This window comes from Leucopleurus acutus (genome assembly GCF_964270905.1).
Source record: "Leucopleurus acutus genome assembly, chromosome: 4".
NCBI classification, from domain to species: domain Eukaryota; kingdom Metazoa; phylum Chordata; class Mammalia; order Artiodactyla; family Delphinidae; genus Leucopleurus; species Leucopleurus acutus.
Genome location: NC_139146.1, coordinates 19,329,513 through 19,356,060, shown reverse-complemented (window position 1 = coordinate 19,356,060; position 26,548 = coordinate 19,329,513). Strand labels below are relative to the sequence as shown.

The 26,548-nt window shown below is 34.2% G+C and overlaps 1 protein-coding gene across 6 annotated transcripts in view; it reads left to right on the top strand.

The window, feature by feature from the left end:
- Nucleotides 1-26,548, top strand: part of BLTP1 (bridge-like lipid transfer protein family member 1) — a 212,003-nt gene that overhangs the window by 94,645 nt on the left and 90,810 nt on the right. For all 6 annotated transcript variants that reach the window (XM_082837740.1, XM_082837741.1, XM_082837744.1 and 3 more), the window contains 17 exons: nt 680-799; nt 1,502-1,782; nt 6,645-6,895; nt 9,536-9,794; nt 10,980-11,817; nt 14,061-14,131; nt 14,675-14,848; nt 15,333-15,453; nt 16,430-16,576; nt 16,965-17,092; nt 17,422-17,621; nt 18,882-19,079; nt 19,748-19,959; nt 23,232-23,383; nt 23,849-23,999; nt 24,167-24,319; nt 25,948-26,188. In XM_082837740.1, the coding sequence (XP_082693866.1) occupies nt 680-799; nt 1,502-1,782; nt 6,645-6,895; nt 9,536-9,794; nt 10,980-11,817; nt 14,061-14,131; nt 14,675-14,848; nt 15,333-15,453; nt 16,430-16,576; nt 16,965-17,092; nt 17,422-17,621; nt 18,882-19,079; nt 19,748-19,959; nt 23,232-23,383; nt 23,849-23,999; nt 24,167-24,319; nt 25,948-26,188 (3,697 nt within the window). The remainder of the gene's footprint in view (nt 1-679; nt 800-1,501; nt 1,783-6,644; nt 6,896-9,535; nt 9,795-10,979; nt 11,818-14,060; nt 14,132-14,674; nt 14,849-15,332; nt 15,454-16,429; nt 16,577-16,964; nt 17,093-17,421; nt 17,622-18,881; nt 19,080-19,747; nt 19,960-23,231; nt 23,384-23,848; nt 24,000-24,166; nt 24,320-25,947; nt 26,189-26,548) is intronic.

Below are 26,548 nucleotides of genomic sequence, written 5' to 3'. Positions count from 1 at the left end.
CAACTGTCATACAAGACACCTGCCTTCTAGTCCTGGCTCTGCCACTGATGAGCAGAGTACAAGCTGTTGGGCTGGTAATTTATTCAGGGCTGCCATTTCCCAAAGAAGTTCATTGAAGTTGGGGATATGTATGTTATCTTCTAACCTAATCATGACCAAATCTATGTTTTAGGAGTAAAACAAAAATAAATTTGTGTGGATTTTCCTAGATATCATCATAACACTTATAGTTCATATATTTGTGGATGTGTGTAAAAATGTGCATGTGAATGGAATATGAAATACTCTTAAGAAAAACTTACAACTTTAAACTCCTATACAGTCCGTATAAACCTGTGAAGTTGTTTATCAGTTTCCTTTGGTTGTTCTTTTTGAGTTTCAATAACAAGTTTTATATGTATTCTGTCAGTATAGTATTGCCACATGCCACTTTTGAATGAAAGTGACACATGTTTGCTTATTAGTTTTCTAATTGGCAAGACTTTAATTGCTGATTATTTTATCATTATAAATATATCTAATTATAAATATATAATTTATCATTATAAAAAAGTTAAATTTAATTGATATTTTAAAATGTACATGTAACAAGACTTGTGTTTATTTAAATAAGCAGATTTATGTATCAAAATAATGAATTGATGGTGAAGAATTAAATGTTCAATCCATTTCATTTTAGTTGAGTTGTATTCCTGGGCCTTGTCCAACTTCAGATGATTTGAAGTATACTATGACTCGTTTAGCAGTAGATGGAGCTGATATTTATATTGTGGAGCATGGCTGTGCTACAAATATAAAGGTACACATTTGTCTATTTCTTGGCCAGTGTAATTCTTTTTCCTTTTTGCCAAACCAAACCTCCATTTCTTGAAATAAAACACATATTTATAGTTTGCCATCTCGCAGAACAGTACAGAATTCTAGGAGATAGCTTTCTATTTTATACCATCTGTGTTCTCTTCCAGTCTTAATTTTTAAAGGCACACTTTCACTACTTTTTTACTCTAACTGAATTATTATAACCTTGCTTTATGGCAGGGATATAAACTGGTAGCGTGCTTATATGGCAGGAACATAAATTAGTAATGTTTTTAAAAGATTTAATTTTGAATTCCTTTAGGTTTTATTCATTTATATTTCCTGTCTGGCTCCTGGGAACATTTGTTTGCCACTGCTGCTTACTGGTTACTGTTTAAAATCAAGCCTTGTTAAGATTCTGTGATTTCATTACTTACTACTCTTCTAACTTTTCTTTCCTCCATGTCTCATTTTCCTTTGGAATTATGTTCTTTTCCTTTTATCCTCTTTTTTAAATTGAATGTTTATTTTTATTCTGTTGCATTTATCTTTTCTATTTCCCCTTTCTCTTTTTTCCTTTCCCTTTCTTTTCTTCCTCTATATTTCATGCAATTTGAAATAATTACTTATTCTATAGTTTACTGTAAGTTGCTTAAAAATACAGAAACTACAGTTTTGTTTCATTTTCTTCATTCAACTTTAGATGGGTGCAATTCGGGTTGCAAACTGTAATCTCCACAATCAGTCGGTTGGGGAAGGAATAAGTGCTGCAATTCAGGATTTTCAAGTGAGACAGTACATTGAACAATTGAATAATTCCAGAGTTGGGCTTCAGCCTGCAGTACTACGGAGGGCCTACTGGCTTGAAGCTGGGTCAGCCAACTTAGGACTTATTACTGTTGATATTGCATTAGCTGCTGATCATCATTCTAAACATGAGGCGCAAAGACATTTCTTAGAAACTCATGATACCAGAACTAAGAGGTAAGTGAAATTTAGGAATGGTAATAGTCTCAAGTTCAGATGAAAATTACTAGATAATTATAGAGGAAATTCTACTGTTAAGAATGGAATAAGAATGTCTAAAATAAAGACTGAATGTGATTGTGCTGGGTATACCTCAATGAATAAATAAAGATTTTATATTTAAGTAATCACATTGTATATATCATCTGATGATGGTGTGGTTGCTGGAAAAATACATTATTTTTTGATATGTTTCTAAGCCCATGCTGCTGTGTAGATCAACAGTGAAACAAATATAAATTACTGGCCCCCAAATAACATTTTGTAAAGCACTACACTCCCTTCTCTCTCACCACAGCCCTCCACTTCCAATATGTCATTCCTAGAAAACACCATTACTAATCACCATTTATTCTACAAAACTTCTTTTGTAGGCCTTCACAACTGCAGGGAAGAGTACCTAAACCTTAAGAAATGATTATATCTGCTTTTTAAAAAGTTGCCAAAGCTTCTTGCTGAATTACATCTGTTTAAAATGATAGTATGACTTTTTCCATCCCCATCTCTTCCCTTCTAAAGTTTATAAAGCTTATTTTAAAAATAGAGAAAACTATTCAGAAATAAAGGAAAATAATTATAGCCCTATTACAATGAATTTGTTACATTTCTTTCCAGTATTTTTAGTGTATTTTTCTTATACTTGAAATCATCCTGTATTTACATTTAAAAATCCTGCATGTACGTAATGTTGCCCTTAAAAAAAACAAAAGAGCCCGTTTTTTGGTTTGTTTTTACCAGCAAAATGAGTTTTTTTGGGAATAGCAAAGAATTGCAGTTCAAGACAAGCAAACTGTGGCAAACCGTAGGCAAGTCTGGAGAACAGAGGAGAGGAGAGTACAGAGGAGAGAAGGGAGGAGACTGGGGAGGCTGTGGGTTCTTCGTTGGCTGCAGCCCTTGGGCAGCTTGTTTTTGCTGGGTCAGGAGGCTGGCGTCTGCAAGCTGTGGACAGATAAAGCTCCTTTTAAACAAGTGACAATGCACCCATCAAAAAGGTATATTGTGCTTTACTTAGCCATTGCCCTTACATTAAATACGTAGATTGTTTCTAAATCTTTCATTATACATCAAAGCTTTTCCCAGGATTTCTGGGTATTTCCTTTAAATAGCTTCCTTAAAAGGTTGTATGACTGTGTTAAAAACTGAGCTTTTTATATGCATTCCCAAACTACTTCCTAGAAAGATTATTTCATTTTATATTCCCAGCGGCTTTTTAGGAGAGTCTCTGTCTTACTGCACCTTTGCTACCCTTTGAATGTTTTATAATAACTGAAAGGTGGTATCTCTTTGCTTTATTTTGCATTTATTTGAGTTTAATACTTTTTTTCAAATATTTATTGGCTATTTTTATTTCCTCATTTGTGAATTGCCTGCTAGTATTCTACATACATTCATTTATTGGGATCTTGGTATATTTCTTACCAATTTTTAAGAGCTCTTTATAGATTATCGCCCTTTTCTGATCCCTGGTGCTAATATTTTGCAGTTTGTTTCTTTTACTTTTTTATTCTTACGTTAAACAGATTTTAATTCTTATGTATTCAAATATGTTAACCTTTCCCTTTTGTAATTTCTTGTACTAATTTGAGAACACTCTTTTTGCTAGTAATCGCGTGACCCCTGTACTTTCTTATTTTTTTCTGTTCCTAACCATCTTGATTTTTTTATGGTGTATGTGCATTAATACACACCATCTGGACTTTTTATGGTGTGTGTGTATTAATACAGTCAAGAATGTAAATAGATCTTTCTGCAAATATCTATTCAGATATAGAGGAAAAACTCTAAACCATCTGGATTTTTAATGGCGTGTGTGCATTAATACAGCCAAGGATGTAAATAGATCTTTCTGCAAATATCTATTCAGATATAGAGGAAAAACTCTAAACCATCTGGATTTTTAATGGCGTGTGTGCATTAATACAGCGAAGGATGTAAATAGATTTTTCTGCAAATATCTATTCAAATATAGAGGAAAAATTAATACCTAACACATACTCATTTCACAAAATGTTTAAATATTTTCATCTATTAACTTTTCCCAAAGAACTGTTTTTCTAGTTAAAAGAAATCCCTTTGAGGTTTTTCTTGGGATTACATTAATCTTTTAGGTTTATTTAAGATGTTGATATCTTGTAAATCTAAGTACGAAAACTCATGTGTGGAGAATATTGTTTAAAGAAACTTTGGTTTCTTTGTTAATTATTGCTCAGGAAGCCAGTGAGTACGAACCCAGTGCCTGTTCTGATAGGTCAGGTGGTAGTACAAAGTATTAGTGAAGCTAAGGAGGTGGCTTCATGTGATTTAGGGCCTCATTTAGGTTAGTTTCAGTGCTGTGGTTTGTTCAGAATTGTGAAGAGTTTGAGATTTTATCCTACTTACAAGCTGACAAATTATCCTGCCACAGTTTCCTGAGTGCTGCCAGAAGATATAAGAAACCTGGTAAGAGACAGAAGACTTTATTACTCACAGCAAAAGCGCTAGCCAGAGTCAAAAATGTTTGCATCGGTTCCCTGTGCCCTCCAAGTAGGATTGCCAGATAAAATACAGGATGCACAGTTACAATTGTTTCAGATAAACAACAAATAACTTTTTAGTATAAGTACACCCCACATATTGCATAGGACAAACTTATTTTTATTTGTATTTTTATTTGCTAAACCTGGTACCCCTATCCCTGAGTCCCATGGGGGTGTCAGAAAAGACCCATGATGGATGTTTACACATAGTGGGATGCATTATAGAAGAGGCACACTGAGCTTAGGGATTCTACCTAAGAATAAAAATTCTACTTTTATAATAAGTGGAAGCAAGCCTGCTCTTTTCCAGGGTGAGACATTACCTCATCCCTTAAGATTGCTTACTATCAGCACAATCCTGAGAAATGGCCTGGTCAGAGCCTTGCATTCTTGGCATATCCAGCAAGAACAGGTAGGGCTGTTTAGGGCCCGTGGTGAATTGCTTCTCCCTACATGGTAGCTCATTGATCTTCTGCTTTGGCTGCCTTAGTGCATATTTGACTCCCAGGAGTTTTGGGGAGTAAGTGTATTCATTTCTGATAAAACTGGAAAAGTTACTGGACTCCCAGACCATTAGTTTCATTCGATTAGTATTTCTGAAAAGTATAGTTCCTAAACCACCTGCACCAAGGCCTCCTTGGAACTTGTTAGTAATCAGGCCTTCCCAGACCTCAATCAGTAACTCTGGAGGTGGAGCCTAGCTCTCCATATTTTAATAAGCCCTCCCGGTGATTCTAATGCAAGCTGAAGTTTGAGAACTAGCACATTGGTTTATATAAAGACAGGAAGGGGAGCTTACATTTGTTGTACAACTTCTATATTCCAGATTTTGCATCAGGTGCTTTACATATGTTATACATATTTTTCCTTCTGTCTTCTCTAGATGGATGTTCCTCTTCTAATTTGATATATTAATTTCTTCACTTCTAGCTTGATATATTTATTCCATCTTATTTTTCATATCTCAAATATTATTTTTTGAAAGGTTACGTACATTTTCTTTGTCACAACACCCTGTTCTTTTCCTCAGGGCATTTACTGTAATTTATGATTAGATATTCTTATTTGTGGCCTGTCTTTGCCTCTGTACTGTAAACTTCACACGGATAAGGCTATGTCAGTTTTGCCTAGCACAATACAAGGCACACAGTAGATATGTTCAGGAAATATAAATGAATGAATGTAAAGTGAAAATGCAATACCTATTCTGTCTTCCTATGAGAGCCCTGAGGATCCAGTGAGATAATGCATGTGGAAATGCTTAGAAAAATGGACTGTTAATATGAGGTTTTATTAAAGTAAAAAAAAAATAAAGATATATTTCCCAGACTTATATAATATTTTTTAAGAAAGGGGAGTTAATAAATGCTGACAGTTTTCTGTGGGGCTCACTCACAGAGCTTGAAGAATTTTACAGACGTTTTACAGAATTTTGTAGACATCTTATTGTCTTAATTCTCAATACTTTATTCAGAGTCCTTATTACAAAATCATTACAATTTTTTTTCCTAAAATATAGAATGGTGCATTATTTTGATTTTATTGAGAAATAATTTTTTACTTGCCCCATATTTATAACATTTTGGTGTACTAGAAATAGGCTCTGAAATGCTAAAGATAATAATCTATTAAGCATAATCTATAGTAATAGTTTTGTCTATTTTTTAAATTTTTATTCATTTTTTAAAATTTTATTTATTTTTGGCTGTGTTGGGTCTTCGTTGCTGCTTTTCTTCGTTGCGGTGCATGGGCTTCTCATTGCAGTGGCTTCTCTTGTTGTGGATCACAGGCTCTACGTGCGCGGGCTTCAGTAGTTGCAGCACACGGGCTCAGTAGTTGTGGTGCAAGGGCTTAGTTACTCCGCAGCATGTGGGATCTTCCCGGACCAGGGCTCGAACCCGTGTCCCCTGCACTGGCAGGCAGATTCTTAACCACTGCACCACGAGGGAAGTCCCTTGGCTATTTTTTAGATTAATGTTTAAATTTTTAGTTCTTTTGAGAATGTTTACTGCTGTCTTTAAACTGGATTTAAATGTCTAATTTTTATATATATGCTTCTTTTTTAGCTCTTTGTTTTTTTTTAACATATGCTCTATTTCTCATTATTGTTCCTACCTATTTTCATCTCACCATGGTGAGACCTTTTTTTTAAGAAAGGCAAAATAATTAAAAAGATAGTCCATTGTAAAAACAAACTTCTTTGAAAACATTAACAGTTATATTTAATTGATTATCTGCTCAAAAGTTTCTGATTTCTTAATGATTTTTTGTTATGTTGTTTGTTTCATTTTGGGTTTTGTTTAGGTTGTGGTTTTTGTGGCCAGATGATACCCTGAAGAATAAGAGGTGTAGGAACAAGTGTGGTTGTCTTGGTGGCTGCAGATTCTTCGGCGGCACAGTAACTGGCCTAGATTTCTTCAGACTTGAAGAGTTGACACCTTCCAGTAGCTCTGCATTTTCAAGCACGAGTGCAGAGTCTGATATGTATTATGGACAGTCTCTGCTACAGCCTGGAGAATGGATCATTACTAAAGAAGTTCCCAAAATTGTAGATGGTAATGTGTTGTCACTTGTGTTAATCTTTTATTATCTTCATCCCTATGCCATTCTGAGAGAAGTTCAGTGTTACTTTGTTCAACTTAGTTTTTTGAGCAGTCTTACACATAGGGTTTAGTATAATCTGTCTTTGTTTTGCAGGTGATTAACTCTAACCAGATAAGACTAGTGAGTTTTTCAGAGTTGCACAAGGCAAAAGTAGATTTACTATTCAGATCTTCTGTGGTTAACATGGGTGATTTTTCCTAGCCCAACTTATTCTAAATATTTCCTTATATATCATTATTTCCCTAGAATCCAGATTCCAGAAATATACTTAGGAATAGCTATGCTTTGAGGTAATGATTGTTTTACCAGCTTACCTTTATAGGAAAAACTTATCCATAGAAATATTTATACTATTGGCCCTCATTTTATTCACTACTTTTGCAAAATATTCTTCTTACTAAAACTGTACATGTCAAGAAGAGAAATTTGGTTTTAGAGCCTGTAGGATAGCTTTGCAAATACATGAGTTTGATATGAACAGTGAATGGTGGCTTTAGGCATACTGGATTTATATTTATCTAGCATCTTTTCTCCAAAGACTTCAGAAATGCATTTTCCTTTGTGTTTCTTAGTTGTGTATTCCTACAATTAAGTGCAATACTTACTGCTTAAGTTGCCATGCTGTCAAGAAGTGAAATGTAGAAAAGTCTTGATATCTCACCAGTATTTAGCTATTTTTCCTTGATCCATTCAGAAACATTAACTTAGCTCTGCCTTTTGTCAGTAGACAAAGATAGAAAAGAAGTAGTTTTAACTTTAAGAATTTATTGGATTGATTTTCATGTGTAAGGAGCTCTTAGAGGAAAGAGCTAGACTACTACATATGCCAAATTCTTGTTTAAATGATATTTCACTGAATATTAATAAAGTTGTACATGTTATTTTAAGATTACTTGACTTCAGCAGTTTTACTAGAATAAAGAGCAGATTATCTTATAAAATCAGCAAACACCAAAACTTCTTGACATTTAAAGGTCAAGAAACATATGAAATAAAATTTACTTAGCTGTCTTCTTATAATATTACTTTCTTACTTTTGAATAATGTTTGTTTTTAAAGGTGTTCACAGGCATTTCTTATTTCATCCACAAACTACCGTGTGAGTTCTTTATTTTCCCTGTACATGGTGAAGTAACTGAGGTCATCACTGAGGCTGAGTTGCATGAACTCAAAAAGTCATGTATATGGCTGAGCATAAACTAGAATTACAGTCATCGAAACCACTTTAGTTCTTTCCACCCTACTAGAGCTGGCACTATTTATAAAGACGTTGTTTGATTTTCTGATCTGCAGATCAAAATTTAACTATCGCAAACTCAAGGAAGAAAATCTACAGGGAATTTACATATGGTATAAAAGGGAGAAAATAGCAATTTCTCTAAGAGTAAACAAAAGAAACCTCATTTTAGTTCTTATACCGTGTAATAGGGAGTGTCTGTGTCTCCTAGTGATTTTCTCAGGAATGAGCTGTAATTGGTAAATTGCCATAAGTTTCTTGTGCAAGGAAGATTGGAATTAGTCCCTGTGTATTCCAGGAGCCACATATAGATGTACAGTGTCAGGATAGAATCAAGGAGGGCATATCAATGGAACCAAAGAATTTCCTTGGAAGGTCAGTGAACACTAGTTTCCTATCACTTAGAAATGACTCAAACCCATTTTTCTTTTGACTTCTGTTGGATTTTTACATTTGTGGTGGTAGAAGCAAATAATATTACTTATACTGTAAGTTCTTAAGTCTTCTTACTGCTTAAGTTCCGTGTAGAAGTGCCTTCTGCTTGGAGAGATGTTTTCTCCTACTAGTATGTTCTTCTTTCTTGAGTAGCACAAGGATGGCTGGAGAAGAGGGGAAGTAGGGCAGTAGTTATTTTTTGGATCTAAGCAGCTATAGAATTCTCCTTTTATCCCTCTCCACCCCCAATTTACATAACACATCACAGGGCTCTTATAAAAGGCTGAGAAAATGTTCCAGATTAAAGAAAACATGACAACTAAATGTAATAATATACAGACCTAGATTGGATCCTATACTGGAGAGGGCAGAAGTGCTTTAAAGGACATTATTGGGTCATTTGAGAAAATTGGAAAGCATGTGGTAGACTAGATAACAGTATGGTATAAACACCAAATATACCAAGTTGATAATTATACTGTGTTTTTTTATTATTCTTAGGAAATAAACCTTTAAGTATTTAGGGTAAAAGCCTACTACATCTGCAAATTACTCTCAGATGGTTCCAAAAATATGTCTTTATAAAAATAGAGCAAATGGGGGCAGAGTGTTTAAGATAGGTAATTTCGAGTAAAATATCTTTGATGGCTTGGTTACCACTCTTGAAAGTTTTCTAAGTTGGAAAATTTTCATATAAATAGCTTAAAAAAAGAAAATTCACTGTGTATGGACTCTGGATTCATACTTATGTTGATATCTTTCTGTAGTGTTTAGCATATTGCTATGTGAAATTAGTTACTTGTGCTTTTTAAAAATGATTATATACTTAAAAACAGGGAATTGGATTAAGTTATCATATTTTTCATAGATTGCTTTTGAAATTATTATGTTTATGTAACTCACTTTTTTGTTTGTTTAGGTAATGTGAATGGCATGAAGAGGAAAGAATGGGAAAACAAATCAGTGGGAATAGAAGTAGAGAGAAAAACTCAGCACCTTAGTCTTCAAGTACCATTGCGATCTCATAGCTCATCCTCTTCTTCAGAAGAGAATAGTAGTTCTAGTGCTGCACAGCCTCTATTGGCTGGTGAAAAGGAAAGTCCCTCTTCTGTTGCCGATAATCATTTGGTTCAAAAAGAATTCTTGCATGGTACGAAAAGAGATGATGGCCAAGTGAGGTCAGTATTCAATTAGATTTAGAAACCTGATCGTAGGATTACAAGTGCTTAAAACTGTGGCAAGAAAAACTTCTCTCCTCTCAACTCACCTGTTGTAGAGAATTTTTTCTCCTCCTGAACTTATTTTTAAATGTCCATTTGCTGTTGTTTTTCTGATTACAAAAGTAATACATATACATTCATTCCAGATGTTAGGAAAATACAGAAAAGTATAAGAAAAATGAATATTTCTTGTCATCCCACCACTGAGAGTGAACCATTGTTAACATTTGGATATTATCCTTCCAGTGTGTTGAATATTTTTTGGTCCTTCTTTTGGCCCCTAGTTGATTACTTGCTTCTTGAAATACACTTTCCTCTCGACTTGATAGCACATTTCAGATTTTCCTCCCATCTCCTTGGCTTTTCCTTCTCCGTCTCTATTTCCAAGTCCTCCATTTTTTTTCCCTCCCCTTCTTTCTCTTCCCCTTACAGCCTGCCATTTGTTAAATGTCATTATCCCTTAAGACTGTTATGTACCCTTTTCTCCACTGACTCTATACTGTTTCCCTAGGCAGTCTTAGTAACTGTTTGGCTTCAATTATGATCTGTAGCTAACATCTTATAAATGTTAAAAACTCCATCCAAAACCTTTGTCCCTGTGAACCTAGCTACCTTCTTGATGTTTCATGGAGGGCTCAAACTCAACATATTAAAAAATGATCTTGTGCCTATCATGTTCAACTTGTTGTGCCTCAGTAAATGGCACTAGCATATCAGTTGCTGAAGTCAGAAATATTGGGGTTATCTGTGACTTCTCCCTCTCTCATTTCCTCTCATTTAATCAAAGGCCCCTGGTATATTTTGTTACATAAACTTTTAAAGGATGTGGGAAAAAAAACTTATAAGTGCATTAGTGTTCATGGATTATGGACAGAAGATTATACTCTGGGTTATACTCTGGGTTTCTTTAAATTTTTATTGTGTTTTAAGTTGCCTCAATTTTTTTTGGGAACTCTGTGGGGTAGGAGCATATATTGTACTGTTTTGTTACTTTGTATGGATATTTTATTGTAAAAGCTTACAACTTCCTTTATTTGTAAAATAAATGATTAATATATACAGAAAGGATTTTATAAGTACTTCTATTTATACTTAAATTATATGGTGTGCAGTATATGTTAATAGTTTTTGTTTCTGTTTTAGCATTCCTACAGAAATTTCAGGAAATAGCCCTGTGTCTCCTAATACTCAGGATAAGTCAGTAGGTCAGTCTCCTCTGAGATCTCCCTTGAAACGACAAGCCTCTGTATGTTCCACCCGACTTGGAAGTACCAAGAGCCTTACTGCTGCCTTTTATGGGGACAAGCAGCCTGTTACGGTTGGAGTCCAGTTTAGTAGTGATGTCTCCCGAAGTGATGAAAATGTACTAGACTCACCAAAGCAGAGAAGAAGTTTCGGTTCATTTCCATACACACCATCAGCAGACTCTAATTCATTTCATCAATATCGATCAATGGATTCCAGCATGTCAATGGCTGATAGTGAAGCTTACTTTTCTGCAGCTGAAGAATTTGAGCCCATTAGCAGTGACGAAGGCCCTGGAACTTATCCAGGTAGAAAAAAGAAGAAAAAGCAAGCCCAGCAGATTGACTACAGTAGGGGTTCCATATATCACAGTGTTGAAGGACCACTTACTGGCCATGGAGAAAGCATTCAGGATCCTCGGACTCTGCCATTCAAAACTCATCCTTCCCAGGCTTCCTTTGTTTCTGCATTAGGTGGAGAGGATGATGTTATAGAGCATCTGTATGTTGTAGAAAGTGAGAAAACAGTAGAGAGCGAACAGATTACTTCTCAGCAACCTGTGATGAATTGCTATCAGACTTACCTTACACAATTCCAAGTAATTAATTGGTCAGTGAAGCATCCAACCAACAAAAGAACCTCTAAGTCCTCATTGCATCGCCCCCTCGATCTGGATACACCAACCAGTGAAGAAAGCTCATCATCATTTGAACAGCTTTCTGTTCCAACTTTTAAGGTAGAAGCCAAATCATTAATTTCCACTGATAAATTTATGTAGGAAAATTGATTTTTAAGATATTTAAAAAATGACTCTCTCAGTCATTTCGCTACTTTTCTGAAAGATAAAATTCCTGAAGTCATGGCTTCATGTACGACAGTAGGCCTCAGGTTTATTGATGAGTATTATAAATTTAAGCATATAAAATTAAGGAATAGTTTCAGATTTGATCGTCAGAGTATTAACAATTAACGTATAGTCTGTGTCAACATTATATTCTAAGATTAGGATCATGTCTCTGTGAATTCATATTTTCTGTGTCTTAAAAGTAAAATTTTGAAATAGTTTTTAATTGTTGGTGTTCTATTATATTAATCCTTAACTGCTTCTATGCAAATCCAGTTCTGTACACTTGGTATTTGAGATATTATAATTTAGTATTAATTAATTATTGTCCATTTCTGTAATGTATTCTGTAAATAGCTTTTTTGGTTTTTTTAGGAAAGCTAAAAATAGGTCAAAATAAATTTAGTGATAATATCCAATATGAAGACATTTTTATAAAATTATAAATTTATAAGAGAAATTTTTATGATTTTAAAGACCAAAATTGAGCATATAAAATCTTATGGAACTGATTAACAATTCAAAAATCTCGTGGTATATACTAACATGTACATATATACTTGTTTGAAGTGTCTAAATGTTAATATTCTCATATTATATTCAGATATTTATTATATACTACTGTGTGTCAGTCATTTGATGTTCAATGGTGAGGGAAACAGATATGGGGCTTATAGTTTAGGGTGAGAGATGGGCAGTAAATAGATAAATGGATAAGTACAGTATATGATTATAAATTCAGAAGTGTTATGAAGATAAAGGATTCTGGGATAGAGAATAATGGGGAGTGGGGCTGCCTAGCTTGTATTGACATGAAAGGTCAATCACAGGAGGTAACATTTAAACTGAAACTTAAAGGATGAGGAGGAATTGAGGAAGGGAAGATTTAGGGGCACTATATACTATATTCAGGGCACAGGCATCGGCCTTGCTGAAGTTCTAAAGTGGGAAAGAAGTCAGTGTGCATGAGACATAGTGAGTTAGCAGAGAGCTTTGCACATGGTGAGGTTAGAGACCTGAACAAAGGCAAGGCCATTAAGGACCTGTAGACCAGGGTATCAGTAGTTAGAATTTTAATTTCATTGGGAAATTCATGAGAGCTTTAAGGAAATGTGATGTGATCTCACGTACTTTGGCTACCAAGTGGAACAGAATTGTCATTACGCAAGGAGGAATTGGGGTGATCACCTAGGAGGCTGTCGCAGCAGCCTGTGCAAGAGATGATGGGCTTGGACCTAGTGATGGAAATGTGATAAGTGGAGTGAAATATCCTTAGAGATAAATGCAGTTGAGTAATATGTATTGAAGGAAGAAGAAACAGAGAGTCACAAAATTTTGATTTTAAGGTTGTGCCCATTTCTTATCTTGCCTAAGATAAGTTACCCATGCCAACATTTTAAAATGTTCTCTTTATTCCACGTGAAAATATGTTGGTAAATGAATGTTCCAGTATAAAACTGAATTGCACTTGCTCTGAAAAATAGAGGTTAGAATTGCTGTGAGAGGTTAGAATTATTGTAGTATTTCAATAAATCTAGTTTGATTAGGCAGTCAAATCTCTGGAGTAAATAAGTCAAGGAATTCATATCTTTAAACAACTTCAAAAATAGAACATAAGAAAGTTATTTTTCTTCATTAAATCTAAATAACAGGCTAGCATTTAAAGGGGTTTAGTTTGGTTATTCAAGTGCATTATTTATTTGTTATCTTTTATGGATATAAAATACAATCTAGCTTTTCCTATAATTTAATGTTACTCTGGGATTCTTTCCCACTTAAAAGTTGATTGTGCTACAAAACTCTAAAATTAGCTTTTTCTAAGAAAAGCACAATTTAAAGAGGAACTATGGAGGAAAAACATTTGAAGCACTTGCTTTTAAGCTTTAGTTGTATAGTCTACTCTCGCTAAATCCTTACAGCCCTACTCTGTCATTTTTCTGAATAATTAGAAAATGAAATTGCCAGTTGAATATTTCCTGTGATTTTTTTCAATTTGTTAAATATTTATATCATACATATCAAAATCACATTAACAAGGTAATTTGGATATTCACAAGTATCAGTTTATAGCATAAAATTACAGAATAATTAATATTAAAATTCTAGTCTATAAGTAATGTTTTCTATTATTCTAGGTTATCAAACAAGGGCTCACAGCTAACTCTTTACTAGACAGAGGAATGCAGCTTTCAGGATCAACTTCAAAGTAAGTAAAAATTGTATACTTTTGAAGTTTAAAGTCAGTCTTTCTTGATTATGAGATACAGAGAGTTCGTTCTGAGGAATAACCACTCTTTACTTGACTGTTGTCTTTATTTTTTAAATAAATTGACCCAAATAATTCAACTCTGTTGTCTTTCATGGCTTTGCCTACATGTATAAGTAGTCAGTAACATTTCTTTTAGACATACTATGCAAACCATAACTTGGCATATTAAAATTGGGAACTAACAAGAATTCAGTATTATAATTTTCATATTTTGGTAGAGCCCTGCCAAGTAAATATATCAAAATTTTTTTTTATCATTTGATATATTAACCATCTTTGAACAATTTGCATTTTACTGCCTAATTTGTCTTGTCCTTGAAGAGTATTTGGGACATATAATATCTAGTCCAATTTCATGAAATTTTTAGTTGAAATAAGTATAAGTTTAAGGGTCACTCATCTTAAGGAAGCTCCAACTTCTATTTTTTTCATATATATACTGGTCTTTTTAATATATACTTTGCTTGTTAAATTGTATAGTACACCATATACTCCTCTGGAAAAGAAAGCTGTTGATAACACAGATGATGAAACATTAACAGAAGAGTGGACTTTGGATCAACCAGTCTCTCAGACCAGAACGACAGCCATAGTTGAAGTAAAAGGAACCGTTGATATTGTTCTGACTCCCCTAGTGGCTGAAGCTTTAGACAGGTATTAATTTTGATTAAAACTACAACTACTATTTTATAAAATAATAAGTGTATGTGATATAGTATTTTCATGAAAAAGAACGATGATGGCTATTTTGATTGAATAGAAATGAAAATGTATTTTAAAAGGACTATGTTTCAGTTATCATTTGTTACTTTTTCAGCCTAAATAATTATATATTGCAATATTATAATAGTTATATTACATTGTATTTTCTACTTTTTGCTTTTGGGCTGATAAGCATAAAATTTATCAAATACCCAGGAACTAATTACTAAGTTTGATATTCTTACTACTGTCTGGTTAATGAAGGTATAAAGAGGAAATAATATATTGTCTGTCCTGCAAGGAGATATAGTCTATCTAGGGAGACAAAACTAAGAATCTTAGAATAAAATCTAGAATGGAACATAATGGGATAGATTAGATAAACTAGATCCTAAGTGATATTAAAATGTTTCATATACTGTTTTTCTTCCCTCAGGTATATTGAAGCCATGGTTCATTGTGCTAGTACTAGACATCCAGCTGCAATTGTGGATGATCTACATGTCAAAGTCCTCAGGGAAGCTGTCCAAAATAGCAAGACTACCTTCTCAGAAAATGTAAGAACCTTTTGTTCAGTGAGTGTGGCAAATTGAGTATTCTTCACAGGTGCATAATATCCAACCTTGAAAAAAATTTGAATATACTAAAATTTTATTAGTCATTTAAATTGGAATACGTGAACATTTCTAAATAATCTTTATATGTCATTGGCTCCATAAGAGACAGCATAAGAGGAGTAAAATATTTATTAAAATGTAGCATTATTTTTTCTTTTATTTTGGAAGTAGTTTAATTCTAAGCCTTTCCTAAAGAGCTTTGGTCCTGAGTGAATGAGTATTGTTTAGGAGTGGTACATTCATTTACTAAGAAAGCAAATCTGCATATTATTTTGGCTTTCCTCTGTGATTAGATAACTTGTATCTTAATAGTTTTGAGGTTATTTTTGTTCACCTCGGTGAATCAAGTCACTCACTGTCTTCTGGTGTGCGATATTTTACTTAACACTGTGGTCCTAGTCACAAAGCCAGGTTCTTAGCAGTCATATCCTGGTGATTAATCCTCATCTAGTGATTGTCCACTTGACTTTCAGATGTATCTGAGTCGCATTTGGACTATGGACCAGAGGCAAGGTGAAAGTAAAGCTGATTGTTTTTAGTGATCCAGTTATTCAAGATATATTGGCATTTCATGTGATAGGTAGTTTGGCTAGAGGAGTACAAATCAAAAAAGAAATTTGAAAATATTCCCAGCCAACAAGGAGCTAATTATCAGAAACCAAATATGTTCTCAAGTACATGTTTTTATGTAGGCTGATTTTGCTTTATCATGTATCACTTCTCTCAACACTGGGGCTGCCAGTCTATTTTCTAGCTTTTCTAAGGTTTGGACTTTAAGCCTGGGAATGCTAAACCAGATGGCAGCTGGTACCTAGATGGGTATAAAGGAGCACAGTGAATAACAAGTTGCTGTTGTAGATGATATGGAAATTACGAAAGGTCTGTGAAATAATAATTCCGCTTTCAATCTTTTTAGCTATCTTCCAAACAGGATGTTAGAGGAGCAAAAACTGAACATTCTACCATAGGAATGACTAACCAAGGACAAGCACAGACAAATCTTACAATGAAGCAAGATAATGTAACAATTAAAGGTCTTCAGGCTAATGTTAGCATACCAAAGGTAAAAATTTAATATTTAAACAAGTTTTCCTGAAAGAGAATATTTTGGTGGTTTTTATCCTTTGTATTTACTAAACTGAATGGTGGTAGAATAGATTGTAATATCAAAAATATATATTTTATTTCCTTGATGATCTAATGTAACATTTAATGTAATGTAAATAGTTTACTTAAGCAGAATGTTGGGTAATATTTACTAAAATAATTCACATTGATCCAGTAAGAATTTAATTATTATTTTATGAGAGTTTATAAGCTTCTCCTTCATTACTCTCATACACATAGATATGCCATTCCTAATGGCAGTTTTTCATTTTCCTATATATCTTATGTTTAAGTGATCACTTTTTACTTTTCAACTCTGAAATATGTGACATTTTGTGTGTTAGGTGAACTTATGTTTGCTACAAGCCTCAGTGGAAGAATCTCCGAGTACAGCTCCTAGTAGAAGTGTGACTCATGTTTCCTTAGTAGCACTGTGTTTTGACAGAATTGCTACACAAGTTCGTATGAACAGGTAAGAAAGAGTTTATTAATTTGAGCCATGACTATCTTGCTGGATGTAAAAGCAAGCTTTAACCATCCTTTTAATACATTTCGGAAAATTCTAATGTTAAAACTCAGAACTGGTATTGGAATTTCAAATCTCACTTTAAGATTAGCAAAGTAGGTTTTAAAAAGTTTGTACTGTTTTTATTCATACTATCTTTTAGTAAACACTGAAGAATTTGTTATTAATATTGGTTTAATTAAAATAGTGGATTTAAAAAAATACTAGTTAAATGTTTTTACTGAACTATGTATTATTTAAATGTTAACCATCATACTCTTTCTTTTTTCATAAAGAGGTGTGGTTGAAGAGACTTCAAACAGTGCAGACCCTGGTAGAACATCAAATTTTGATAGGTATGTTCATGCCACTAAGATGCAGCCTCAGTCATCAGGATCTCTCAGATCAAACGCTGGAGCGGAAAAAGGCAAAGAGATTGCAGCCAAGTTAAACATTCATCGAGTTCATGGGCAACTGAGGGGTCTTGATACAACGGGTAGGAGTCTACAACATATTTTTCTTTGACATGTATAAATGTAAGAGGATTTTGCAAAAGGAAACATAATTTTTTTTCCTTTGAAGTTTGCTACAATTTGAGTATTTTATCAATGTAAGAAAGAGAAAGGTATTTCTGTATATACTGAACACATAGTATTTAACTATTCATTACTCACATTCTACGCAGGATGGAAGGTAAACTTTGGTGGGAAGGTGGGTGGTATGGCCCCAAATTAGAAACTGCTTCTATCTCGCATCTGTTTTCTTCATGGTATCTGTTTGCTCACTGTAGAACAGAGAGTATGATCTTTATAGTCTTTCTTTCTTTTTAAAATCATCCTGTAGGCACAGCTTTGTTAAAAAGAATTAATAGTGGTATCAGAAGCAGGTAGTCAGATCTGTAAAATATAGCAGCAATAAGAATAATAGACATGGCTGTGCTTTTTAATATCTTTGAAGAATTTTTAATGAACTGAGGAAATTATCATAGTTGACTGCTACATGAAAGGTGGGAACCAAAGCTGGATTTGTAAAATGATCTCTAAAGAGCTAGAAGAAAACTTAGTTCAGACGTAAACAAGTTATCTCTGGGTGGTAAATTTACATGTGTTTTTTTTATCTTCTTTTTGCTTTTCTGTATTCATTAGCTGTAATCAGAGAAAGAAATGAAAAAACAGTAAGATAAACTAAAAATCTCTGCCAGGCACTCAGGATGTTGGCTCCCATATTGCATATTGAAAGGGATGGAATTATGGCAATATCTGTGATGAATTGTTATATAAAATGTTAGCATAAAGCAATCTTTGAGTGAAAGCTATAGTTTTCCTGGAAAATAATGTTTTTCCTAAGGCTAGGTAATTAATTAAAATAATTTTTTTATTTTGTAAAATGATGAGAAAGTATTTAAAAATAGTTTACTATGAAGCTGAATTATTCAGGAACTTTTTAAGTTTAGATTTTTAGAGTACCCTATAATCTCTCAGAAATGAATTTATCCTGTCTCTGAGCACTTATCTGTTAATTATGGAATCTTCTTTTCTCCCTCTAACTTCAACATGATTATGGCACTTTTTAAGTAGTATGACATTAGGCAGTGCTATTTTAGAAATTGGTTGGTTCATTTGTTTATTTTTCTTTTTGACAGAATACTATCTTTTAAGACAACCACTGTGCCACATGCTTACATTATTTGTTGTTTTAAAAAAATATACAAACCTCTGTCTTTAAAAATGGTCATTTTGTTTTCTTTTGATAATAGATATTGGTACCTGTGCCATCACTGCTATCCCCTTTGAGAAGTCCAAAGTTTTATTTACTCTTGAAGAGTTGGATGAGTTTGCTTTTGTGGATGAAACTGATCAGCAGGCTGTTCCAGATGTAACTCGAATAGGTCCCAGCCAAGAAAAATGGGGATGGATAATGTTTGAATGTGGACTTGAAAACTTAACCATAAAAGGTAAGCTTTTTATAAAAATTTCTGCTTAAGTGGGGAACAAATTGGCCACACACTGCTGAAAAGTTTTGAACAATCATGACTTTCAATAACCTGAATCAGCATATTCAAGCAGAAAGTGTGGCATCTGGGATTATTTACTAGGAGTGGGTGCCCCATCCCAATTGCGTAAGTGGAGCTTAATGAAATTATTGTGTGATTCAAAACTAGCAGAGCATCTAGACATGTAAAATGCCTGAGCAAAGCAGTGCATAGTTCAGAAAAAATTCTCAAATAAAATATAAAGCCTCTTAACTTTTGGAAGTTTGCATCTTTGGAAACTGGATCTTTGATTAGTAGAGCCTTGCCATATACGATGAAAATACTGTAAATCCTTTATTCAGCGATACTGACTTGTATTTATTTTCTTTTACATTACTGACTAATACATTAAAATAGGAAAGCTGAATTGTGTATAAGACTTTTAGGCTTAGTTATATATAATAGTAGTGTATATGCCTATAATTCCTTACCTGATATTGCAATATTATATCACTTTTATAGATAAGGGCAAAGTTTTGGTGAGAAAAAAAATCTTCATGAGATTTTTATTTTTTATTTTTATGGATATGACAGAGTACAGCATTGAGACACCCAGTGTTTTTAATAAATAAATTCTTTCATTTGTATAGGAGGAAGACAGTCTGGTGCTGTTTTATATAATACTTTTGGAACTATGGGTAAAGCTAATGTCACGGAAAGGGGTGGAGTGCTGACATCCAATAATTCTTCTGATTCTCCAACTGGCAGCGGCTATAATACTGATGTCTCTGATGATAATCTTCCTTGTGACCGAACAAGCCCTTCTTCAGACTTAAATGGAAATTCTGTTTCCGATGAACAAGTTGGTGAATTTCTAATAATAATAATGATTTGGGAAGATAAAATAGAAAACTACATACCCAATTCACATTTAATTTCTGGAGTATATTTCCTTGTCTTTCCATGTTGTGGATTTTGCTTAAATGGTAGCCAAGGCATCTTGGTGATTATATTCTACTAGAGTATAATTGCTAAAATGTAGGCACCATATTATAGATATATTTATATCTGTCATAGTACCTAGCATAATATTTTGCTTATGTTAAGTACTTAATTATATTTGTTGAATTAATGAATTAATAGAATTTCAGAAAAGCAGGCTTTATTTTTATCTTATTTGAAGGATTTTAGCAGAATTCATTTTTTAAATAAACAGTTTTGTTATTGGTAGTATTTCATGTAAGTTTAAATATTTTTGTCAATATCTACCTATTTCATTTGGAAGCCTGAAGAACACCTTACATGCAACTCATTTATTATTTTTATTGTATAATTTCATGGTGATGAATATAGTAACAGCAATAATGAAAATATTCAAAATTCTAGACTACAGAATAGTTGTACTACTACCTGATTGGTGACCTTGGGCACATTTTTTTGTTTTTTTAACTGTCTCCTATGTTTCTGAAATAGGAGTATTATAATGATATTGACCTAGAGTTGTGGAGATTGAAGGAGGCAGTACATATGAAACACTTAACTCGGTGTCTACAGCATAGTAAGAACTTGGTAAATGTTGTTCTTAAACACACATAGCACTTCTGATCATTTGGAAATTAGACCAATTGAAGAGGAAAGAAACCACCTTTTAACTAAGAAATGTGTCATGGGTATCTAGTATGCATTGGCAAATCACTCTTGAACCCAGGTTTCTGGGAATTTATTTTTGAAAAGTTTATTTTGATTTGATGCATAGTAAAGGGTTTTAATCACAGTTTTCTTGTGAGGTCTTTGGAAGTATTTGAGAGCTGGGTGGGGATTAGCACTTCGATTAAGGAAATTAAAATATATAGCAGCTGCTCACTGAACAAAGAGCTCGGAAGAACCTATCTCTTCTTTCCTTCTCCTTCACCTTCTAAAATACTTGACAGAAACTCAGGTATCTTCCTGAATTTCTCTGATCCTGTCCTCCTTGGTGGAAGTCCTCGAATTGTGTAACGTTGCTTTCTTTTGGTTCTCTGACTTTTCTTGGTCCATCTCCTTATGTAGTTCATTGTCCTTCATAAATGTGGGTGTCCCCCCATGTTCTGTTCTTGGCTACCCTTCTTGCTCTTTGTCCACTCCCTCACTTGTTTCATTTCCTAGTCCAGGTCCATAATTTGATGACACTGCTCTTTCCCATCAGTTATGCCTTCAGCATCAACCCTTTACTGAGCTTCAGAATTGTATCCAATGGCCTTTTAGATATCATCATTTAGATGTGCCGTAGGCACCAAAAATTCAGTCAGTCTAAAACCAAGTTTTTTGTTACTTTGCTTCACACGTTGTTATAAGTACTTGCTTATTATCTACAAGCCCCTCTCCCGTTTTTTTTTTTGTTTGTTTGTTTGTTTGTTTGTTTTTTGCGGTACGCGGGCCTCTCACTGTTGTGGCCTCACCGTTGTGGAGCACAGGCTCCGGACGCGCAGGCTCAGCGGCCATGGCTCACGGGCCCAGCCGCTCCGCGGCATGTGGGATCTTCCTGGACCGGGTCATGAACCTGTGTCCCCAGCATCGGCAGGTGGACTCTCAACCACTGCGCCACAAGGGAAGCCCCCCCTCTCCCGTTTTTTAAAGTTCAAGTTCCTCTAGACTGTCTTCTGTATATTTGTATATGCTCAGTTGCCTGGCTCACAGCCCTTGTCTGAAATCCATGGGCCAGATGTATTTGAGAATTTAGATTTTTTTGCTTTAAAAGAAAGGTAATTGCCGTAGCCCTATATTGCCCCTCTCCCCTTCCCTCTCCCTACTGATAACCACTAGTTTGTTCTCTATATCTGTGAGTCTGCTTCTTTTTTTGCTATATTCACTACTTTGCTGTATTTTTTAGATTCCATTATAAATGATTAAGACGTGCAAACTATTATGTATAAGCTACAAGGATATATTATACAACACAGGGAATATAGCCAATATTTTATAGTAACTATAAATGGAGTATAACCTTTAAAAATTGTGAGTCACTATATTGTACTCCTGTAACATACAATATTGTACATCAACTATACTTCAATAAAAAATAAAATAAAGGTAATATGGGGTGTGTATAAGCTACGTAAACTCCTAGTGCAATCTGAGATAGCACTACATGTTGAAATATTTGAATATTTCTACAGCAAGACATGAATGAAAACACCAAGTGGGATAAATAGTCTCTTACAAGTTCATATCAGATTTTGATGCCACAAAAACAGATTTAGATTTTCAGAATGTTGTGGAATTGCAGATATGGGAATGTGGACTTATATTTAGTGCCTGCTGACTTTAAAATTACTAGGGTCTATGGTTCACATTGTCTTGTAATATTTAGGATTTAAAGCTGTTTTGTGGATACTTTTCATTCCTCAGTCATCCCACAAGAAAATGCCAACCTTTTCCTTATTTTGACCAAGAATATCTAAAAATGAATTAGAAACCTATTAAACAGATATAACAGGCAATGGATTTTGTTTGTTTCTTTAATATTATGCTTCTTACCTCCCTGCATTCTGAAGAGTGGTGATTACATGTTTAAAAAGTATTATTCCTATTTCTCAATACAGATTCAGATTACTAGCATCCAGGATAACTAAGAATTTTTTATTGTATAGTGTTATTTATTTGAACATAGGCTATAATAGTATTTCTTATGGCACTTTATTTGGAAGTTTGAAATATTCTATTAAGATAGAATGGAAAATAGATTGCAGTAGGAAGCAGAAGACCTTAATGCTGTCACTCATTCTCCAACTTAATAGTTGTATGACCTCTGGCAAGTCATAAAACTTCTTTCTCTCATCTAGGAAAAGAAACAGTATCCCTAAACATATGTGACTGAATGAAGTGATTGAGAGAAACACTTTAGTTCTAAGATCTCTGACTTATGGTTCGTTATAATGCAGTGTTTTTCAGACTGTGCTCCTTGGAGCTTCAAGGATCCATAGGTATTTCTCAGAATAAGGATTAGGCTGAGCAAGGTTTATGTTACCTGTTTTATAGCACGGTGTTATTATCTGTAGAACTTGATTTGATAGAAAGGTTTTGTTCATAAAACACTCTGTGCTAGTGGTTTTAAGGGACTATACATTAATGTTTTTGGTACTCTGTTTTATATAGGATGAAGGAGTTGAATCTGATGATTTGAAAAAAGATCTACCTTTAATGCCTCCACCTCCAGATTCCTGTAGCATGAAGTTGACCATCAAGGAAATTTGGTTTAGTTTTGCAGCTCCCACCAATGTGAGATCTCCTGCACATGCATTTTCTAGGTAAAAAGTTTTAAAGATATATTACTATCCCTTGATTTTTTTTTTTATTTTAAGTAACATACAATTCTGTTTCATGTATTTTTTGAATTGTTTTTCTGATATATCCAGTATTAGGGTTGCCAGTTTCTTTTCCATCTTTCCTACTTCATACTTTCTATAGACATTATTCCCAATTTGTTTGACCCTTCTTCTTTCCTAGGGTTTTAGTTTTATTTTTACATGTCACCCTGCCATAAGCTTTTTATATACTCTTTTCACCTCTAACAGACTTTTATATTTTTCTTTATTTTCTGTTATCTATTCTTTGCATTTCCTACTTATATGTTCAGAATTTATCTAGTGGTCAAAAGGAAAGGTAATTTTGCCTAACTAAAATAGCCACTAAGTACAGTAGATATGGGAGATTGTTTGAAATACAAATCTTAACACTTGTTTTTATAATTTTTTTTTTTTTCATTTTAAAAGGCAGCTAAACCTTTTAAGCACTGCAACTCCAGCTGTTGGTGCATGGCTTGTTCCCATTGATCAACTCAAGTCATCCTTAAACAAATTAGAAACCGAGGGAACCTTGAGAATTTGTGCTGTTATGGGATGCATAATGACAGAAGCATTAGAGGTATGTCTTTCAACAATACAAGGTATCATACAAAGTTTATTATTGAAAATGATCCCTTATTATCATTGTTGGAAAACATCAGACCTGCAAGTTCCTAATTTCTAGATATCTTTTGTTTGTTGTATCTTTGCTGTGTCATTCTGAATCTGTTGTTTTGCTTTTCACAGAATAAAAGTGTACATTTTCCCTTAAGAAGTAAATACAACAGACTTACAAAAGTTGCCCGCTTTCTCCAAGAAAATCCTTCATGCTTACTGTGTAATATACTACATCACTACCTGCACCAGGCAAATTACTCCATCATTGATGATGCTACAATGGTGAGTTACCGGAATCATATGTTAGCTTTAAAAAAGCCTCTATTCTGTTGAGTAGCCATTGACCCAGAAGGTTTGGGATGAGTATGGGAAGTCCAAAGGAGAAATGTGGTTAGAAATCTAGGCTACTGACAAGATTGGGCTCAAATTAATGGTTTGGGAGTTGCCAGCATGAAAGCGTTAGAAGCTGCGGATATGGGTGAGCCTTCTAGGGATGATATGTTGAGTGAGAAACTGGTCAGGGATGGATCCCTGATAAATACCAAAATTAAAGGAGCGTGGAGAGGGTGCATAGAGGTACCCAGAGTGCTGAGGAGGGAAAAGAAGAGGTAGAAGGACCAGGAAAGAAGGTTTTAGAAACCAAAGGTATAAAGAATTTCAAACAAGAGAGTAATCATTAGAGTCAAATTTCACAGAAATGTTTAATAAAATAAGGACTAATTAATGATTGAGGGGGGAATATGTAACTGTACGAATAAATACAGTATATCTCTGCACTAGAAAAGCACTATGGAAGCACGTGATTAGAGGCTTAGAGCTTGAGGATCTCCCTCTCCTCTCCAAGTTTCTGGTCAATAGAGAATACACAGGAAGCTTTAGCCAAATTAGTAATCAATGTATCAGTATTATTAATGGTCAGTCAAGCTCCTGATAACCTCTAATGAAAGAATCTGGAGTAAATTATGGATTTCATAAAGGTACTTAGACCTGAGGCTGGTATAGTACTTTCTACTCCCATCCTGTGAATTGAAGACTGGGAGATCCACAGTGCAAGTTTAACTTGCCCGTCTAGTCACAGGCAGGCATTTCCCACGGATGGATGCTCTGCTGGGATATGGTTTCCATGTAAGAGGAAGAAACACAAGATGACCCTCCTTACTTGAGTCTAGGAATGAAAGGACAGGCTAAGGGGCCTGATGTTCCTCAGAAAGTAAGTGAGGTGATTCCTGCCACCTAGTAAATGGCTCTCTTCAGTCAAAGCTATTATTCCTAATACAAGGAATTGTAGGAAAGGGGAGAGGAGTTGCATATTTTCTCCTTAGGCTAAGGCTCCAATAGGCAAATTTTCTTTTGTAAAATCATCACCATGTGGAATAAAATATATTCTAAATTATGTAATTCTTACTGATCATATGTTTAAGTTTCAAAGCAGTTACAAATCCTTCTGTGTCTGTCATTTAACTATAGTAATTTATTAATTTTTTAATGTTAAAATAGAGGTGGTTACCTAATCTTTGAAAGAAATAATTTCCTCTTTGCTTGATGAATATTCCAGGTAGCGCAAAATACATTTAATTCTTCAGTTGAGCAAAGCAGGCGAAGTGCTTTGAATGCTTCTTAAGGAGAATCCCACTTTACACCCCATGTTTAGTCTCTTATTTACCTGGTACTGCTGGGTTGTTTATGATAGAAAGATGCAACATTGTGTTTAGCGATTGAGCTCTATAGTCAACTTGAAATAGTGACTCTCCTGTGTAAATTTGGACAAATTACTCAACATATAAATTCCAGTTTCCTCATCTCTAAATGAGAGTTATGAGATTTAAATGAATAAATGTATGCAGAACACTTAAATAGTAACTATTATTGTTACAGTAATATTACTCCTAACCATGTCATTGTTGTTACAGAGTGATGGCCTTCCTGCTTTGGTAACTTTAAAGAAAGGTTTAGTTGCACTGGCAAGGCAGTGGATGAAGTTTATTGTAGTGACACCAGCCTTTAAAGGAGTGAGTTTACATCGACCAGCTCAGCCCCTGAAACCTCAGTCAGCTGTGCACTATGATCATGAAGATGGGCTTGGGCTGGACAATGGAGGTGGTCTTCAAAGTGATACCAGTGCTGATGGAGCAGAATTTGAATTTGATGCAGGTAATTTTGTAAATATTTTTGCTAGATACTATGTGCTTGGTAACCCAATACTTGTGATAATTTTAATAATTTTTGTCCCAAATTTGAAATGTCATGGCTTAATTATACAACTGTGATTTGTATTAGTCCAAATAAGTGGTAATAATGTTGGAATCTTTATACAGACTTGACTTCTAGGTTTAATTTTGTGAAATACAGAAGATTTCTTCTCCTAATCTATCCAGTACAATTAACAGACATCTTTGTATAACTAGAATGTTTTGAATGAAACACCTGAATTTCTTTTTGAAATTTATATTTTTATTTGTCTATTTATCATGCTCCCTATACCAGTCTTTTAAAGATTTGGATTTTACCTGG